This window comes from Pteropus vampyrus, unplaced genomic scaffold (genome assembly GCF_000151845.1).
Source record: "Pteropus vampyrus isolate Shadow unplaced genomic scaffold, Pvam_2.0 Scaffold320, whole genome shotgun sequence".
NCBI classification, from domain to species: Eukaryota; Metazoa; Chordata; class Mammalia; order Chiroptera; family Pteropodidae; genus Pteropus; species Pteropus vampyrus.
The window spans coordinates 299,006-304,391 of NW_011889101.1; the positions used below are offsets into that span (position 1 = coordinate 299,006).

The 5,386-nt window shown below is 66.9% G+C and overlaps 1 protein-coding gene across 1 annotated transcript in view; it reads left to right on the forward strand.

The window, feature by feature from the left end:
- BRF1 (BRF1, RNA polymerase III transcription initiation factor subunit) overlaps nt 1-5,386 on the forward strand; it is a 15,514-nt gene that overhangs the window by 2,982 nt on the left and 7,146 nt on the right. The window contains 4 exon segments of the mRNA XM_011377719.2: nt 698-824; nt 1,281-1,320; nt 1,408-1,500; nt 4,757-5,026. Of these exon segments, the coding sequence (XP_011376021.2) occupies nt 698-824; nt 1,281-1,320; nt 1,408-1,500; nt 4,757-5,026 (530 nt within the window).

Consider the following 5,386-nt stretch of genomic DNA (forward strand, 5'->3'; position numbering starts at 1 on the left):
GGTAAGTTGGGGCGGACAGTGGTTTGTGAAGTTGCCCAGGCTTGAAACGGTCAGGAAGTAGGCGCTGAGGGTGGCCGCGCCTGTCCCCTGCTCAGTGCAGCCTGAGCCACCACTCGCTTGGAGGAAGCTGAGCTCAGAGGGCCTCGGCGTCCATGTGCCCAGGCGGCCCAGCGAGGCCCTGCTTTGCAGACGGGGTGGAGGGGTTGCTACCTCTCAGCTCCAGGGGCACCTGCGCTTGGACTGTCATGAGGGAGCGTGGGGCCCTGGCAGTCCTGTCTGCTGAGTGCTTCTGAAGCACGTGGTGGCTGCTCTCCACCTTCGGGCACATCCCGTGGGAGTTTTCAAAGGCAGCTGGAAAATCATGTGCTTGTTTGACTTCTAATTTTTTAAAATTCTTTTCATTGAACATTTTGGAGATCACATGAAGTGAGAAAGTTAACTGAGTTGGTGGGAACGATCTTGAGCTGGGCAACCTGGTGAGGAGCCTGTGCCAGCCTGCCTGTGGGGGCCGTGGCAGTGCCGGGGCCCGGCAGGATCAAGGGGCTGCCGGAGAGTGCCTGGGCCATGCCCTGGCGGAGTGTGACCGGGGCACTGGGCCGGATGTTCGGGGACGTCTGAGCAGCCGCGTCACGAGCCGGGTGCTGCTTTGGTGGCTGGTTTCAGGAGCATCAGATTCCGCTCCACGTCCCCATTTCAGGCTGACAGAGTTTGAGGACACCCCCACCAGCCAGCTGACCGTGGACGAGTTTATGAAGATCGACTTGGAAGAGGAGTGCGACCCGCCGTCGTACACGGCCGGACAGAGGAAGCTGCGCCTGAAGCAGGTGACCTGCAGCCGTGGCCGCGCCTGGCCGGTCAGCACGCGGGGCCCCCGGGCATTCTGCAGAGCCACCGTTTCACGTTCTCACTCAGAACTCGCGCCTGGTCACCGAGGCCGGAGTGGGCCTGCGCGCCCGCGCACGGCGGGGAGGGGACCAACGGGGCACAGGCTGGGCTACGCTCCGGTCCTCGTCCCCATCCTGCCCCTAGGGGTGCCCAGCATGGCCGTTCATCCGGGGGCTACACACGCATCCCTCTTGGCAGGCGGGCTCCAGGCCACAGCTCAGTGTCCCCCCGTCGGCCCCCTAAAGCTGCTGCTGCTGACACCCCGACTGGCAGGGAAGCTGGTCCCCGCGAGGCGGCGTCAGGTCCCAGGGCGTCGGTGACAAGCCCGGGGGGCCCGTGTCTGGTTGACGCTCATCCCACCGCTGCACTCAGTGTCCTCGTCCTCTCGTTTTCAGCTCGAGCAAGTCCTGTCGAAAAAACTGGAGGAAGTCGAAGGTAACCAGCCACCCGGCCACGCCGGCGCCTCGCGTCCTCAGGGAGGGTGCTCCGTGCTTACTCTCCGCTCCTTGTCCACCGCCGCAGGTGAGATATCCGGCTACCAGGACGCAATCGAGATGGAGCTGGAGAACAGCCGGCCGAAGGCCAAGGGGGCCTTGGCCAGCCTGGCGCGAGACGGTCAGTCTGCCCTCCCCGCACCCGGCCATGCTTGGGTCACCGTGCCCGCCCTCCCGTGCCTGCCCTCCCACCCCCTTCCACGGCCACGTGTCCTGCCCCACCCCAGGCAGCCGGTCACCTGCTGGCCCTAACACCCTGTGCTATGTCTGGCTGCTCCTAGGACACCCCCGTCCCCCAGGTTTCAGCCCCGCCCCCCCCCAGCAGCTCCCCAGCACCCGGGTCTTCCTGACCTGTGTCCTCGCCCTGCTGCCCTGGGCGGAAGTCGCACCCCAGACCAGGCTCTTGTTCTGGGGTCAGGCCCACCGCCCTTGGGCAGAGGCTCGCCCCACGTGCCCCATTGGGGTCGGGGCCCTGTCCAGCTGCTGGGTGCATTCTTGGCAGGATTCCTTGCATACGTGTCCCCGCCTGCTCGGGTCGCCATGTGGGGGTGCCGCCTGACGTCCCCCTGCCCAGTGCTCCGGGGTGGCGCGTGCCGTTACCGCAGCACCAAGCGATGTTCATGTGCCGCCCAGCGCCCCGTCCATGCTCCATGTGGGCGGCGGGCGCCCCTCCTCCGGTCCCCGCAGCCGCCAGCACTCATTTTCCTTGTCCACCTGGCCCTGCCTGGCACTCTGCTCATTTGGTGGCCAGAGGGACGTGGCCGTCCCCACCACAGCGCTGGCTGCTGGAGGCGGACTCCCCCCCCCGTTGCCTTCGGCGCTGCCGTTGGGGTGACACGGACTCCGCGAGCCGCTTCTGTGCTCCCGTGCGCCAGGGCGGTCGTCATGGAAGTGCGGTTCTCCGGGCACGATCGGCCCCGGCTCACGGCGGCTTGACCTCACGTGCTGCAGAGCAGCGCGCTTTCGGCAGAGACCCGCTTCGGAGCCTGGGCGTCGGTCGGTGCTGGGCCGGCAGTGCGCCTGGGGTGCTCTCGTGATGCTGGCGGCGGGCGCATGGCTCCCAGCGCCCAGGCGCCCTCGAGGGTCACGACACCCACCTTGTGCTGCGCGTGCCAGCGCATGTCGTTGCTAGGGTCTGCGTGGTTGCTTCCCACCGCGTCTAGTTTTCCAGCGCTGCGCTGAGTAGTTCTGCTGCCTTTCTCTGTGCTAAGCCAGCGATTCCTGCTTCGGCCCTGTCCTTCCAGAACTTCTCAGTCGCTGCTCGATGCGTCACTCTGGGTGTGGGGCCACCCACGTGCAGGGCAGGCTGCCTCCCTGGCGTGGTTGGAGCCTCGACCTGCTGTCGTGACATCAGGTGCTTCCTGCTGCTCAGTCTCGGGCCACGCGTCTTTGATGTGCAGAGCCAAGTGACGGTTCAGACTCCAGTGGGCGGTGGATGCGGGAGCCTTTTGTTGCTTGTACATTTATCACATTGTGACTGGCGGTTCCTCCTCTGTGCTGTTTATGGCGCGTCTGGCTGGGTTGTTGGTGGAGGTGCCTTTGGGGCTTGGGGAGGGGGCCGCTCTGCTGCGGCCCAGCCCGGGCTTCCGCCCCGGGCAGTGGTCTTGACGCTCACGTCTCGGCCTGATCCTCACTCATTCTGCCCCGTGATGTCTTACAAACACGGTGGCTGATGTCCGCCGCCCCCGCTGCAGCTCCTGTGGCTGGCACGTTGTGGGCGCCTGGCACCCCGGTGGGTCTGAGCGCTGTCTGCCGCCCCCACCGCCGTGTCCTGTCTTCGTCCCACGTGGCAGAGCTGGGCTCTGCTCTCTGGCACAGGCGGAAGCAAGCTTGCTTCGGCGAGGCGTGCTCTGGACCTGGCTAGGGGTCGTGTGTTGTCCACTGGTTTTCTCAACGTCGTCACTTCGGTCTTCTGTTTCCTGGCAGCACCCGTCTGTGCCTGCCTGACGTCATCAAACAGGCATGTCCTTCCCAACCCCCAGCGGCCAGTGCTGTCAAGGGCCACCCTGCCTCCTGCTTCTCTCAGTGAGACCGTGGGGATGAGGCCTTGTCCACACCTCTCCAGGTTGGTTGGCAGGTGGCAGACCCTTCACCCAGCCCACCTGGGACTGAGCGGATGAAGCAGTGTGCCTCTGGCCCTTGGTCGTGCAGCTGCCCCTCAGACCGTGTGCCCTGTCCTGTGTCACTGTGCCCTCGGGACACGCTGCAGGGAGGGAGGCCATGCTAGTGCGGGAGGTGATCAGATGCCTATGGGAGAGCCGAGGCTGGAGGGCAGTCGGGGCCGGTGGAGGAAGAAGTGGCCGTGGCCGTGGCCGCAAGGAGGGGCCCATCCCTCAGAGGAATGTGTGGCATGTGTCCAGAGCGCTGGGCTCTGGGACCCCCAGGGACAGAGCGCAGAGACCACTGCCCTCCCGCTGCTCGCCTCCTGCAGGCACGTCAGGGGACATGCGTGGTCACAGAGCGGGCTTCATGGTGGGGTGGGCGGCGTGGAGGGAGGGCCCGCGGGGCGCCGTGAGGGAGGCGCACACACGGCTGGGCACGTCCCGGGGCGGCAGACCCGTGGGACCCGCGCAGGTTGGCCGGCCACAGGCCGAGGCAGCCTGGGTTGGGCTGCGTGGGCCCTGCAGGACCGTGCTTTTCACGTGGGGTCTCGTGGGGTCCCAGAAGGGCCCGCGCTGAGCCGAGCAGCTGGCTGGGCTGCAGCAGGGCAGGCACTTACACCTGCGAGAGACCACCCAGCACTTCCCAGCGTGGCCACGCCACGTCCACCCGCCAGGCGCGGGGGTGTCCGGGCCACCTCCGGGGGGCGCTCACTGTGGCTTCGTTGTGTCTTCGTCAGGACGTGGCGACCATCCAGGTGGTCTCTGCTGAAACGTCCGTTCGACTCTTCTCCCTTCCACTGGGTCGTGCATTTTCTCATCGTGGACGATGGGGAGCTCTTCGCGCCTCCTAAACGCGCGTCCTTCGTCAGCCGGGGGCTCCGCTGTGAATCTGCGCACTGTCCCGGTTTCGCTGAAATCCGACCCATCCGTAACTTGAGGGCTCTGGTTTTCGGTCCTGCCTAAGCTGTTTTTGCCCAGCCCAGAGAGCCCAACCTTTTTCCTTTGTTTCCGAGCCGGTTTGCTCCGGGCGGCCACGCGTCGGCCTGTGACCCGTCTTGTGCTCCTTCCCGTCAGGCGTCGTGGCGGCTGCAGTCCACTGGAGGGCGCACGGACAGCGGGGCCCGCCCTCCTGCCGGCTCTGGCGGTTCCTCTGTTCTCCGCTCGCACAGTGGAGCCAGTGCCGCCTGCAGCTGGCCGGGGCCGTTGCTCTGCACAGAGGGGCTCTCCCTGGTGCTCTCCCCAGCTAACAGGCGGTGTGTGGAACTGTGTCCCCAGGCTCTGTCGAGGACGCAACGGCCAGCTTGTTGGGTGAGGAGGACGCCGAGGACGAGGAGCTGGAGGCCGCTGCCAGCCACCTAAACAAGGACTTCTACCGTGAGCTGCTCGGCAGAGGCGTCCCCGGCAGCTCAGAGGCAGCGGGCGGCCCAGGCCTGGGCGGCGGGCCTCCCGCCCTAGAGGCCCTGCTCGGGCCCCTGCCCACGGCGGCCAGCCTGGGCATCTGCGAGCCCGTCCGCGAATGCATCTCCTCCCAGAGCCGGGACCCCAGTGAGCACCCCGGGACAGGCGGGCGGACAGATGGAGGCCGGGTGATGTCTAGGGCCATGGGAGGCGCAGCCTAGAATGGGGGGCGTGGCCAGGGCACCCCAGCACGTTCTGACACCCGAATGGCGACAGCGCGTCGCCATCCCTGGGTCCGTCGTCTGCGGGCCCGCTGGCCCAGGCCCCGGGCTCACGGCCGCACTCTCCTTCCTGCCCCCCCCCGGGGGCCCAGGACGCATCCTCGTGGTGGCGTCCTGCGAATCTTAGCTGAGCATCCGTGGCCACGTGTCACAGAGGGGCCTGGGGGCAGACCGGCACTCTGCGCCTGCCCCTCTGTGTGTGTCCACCCTGTGGGAGGTGCTGGCC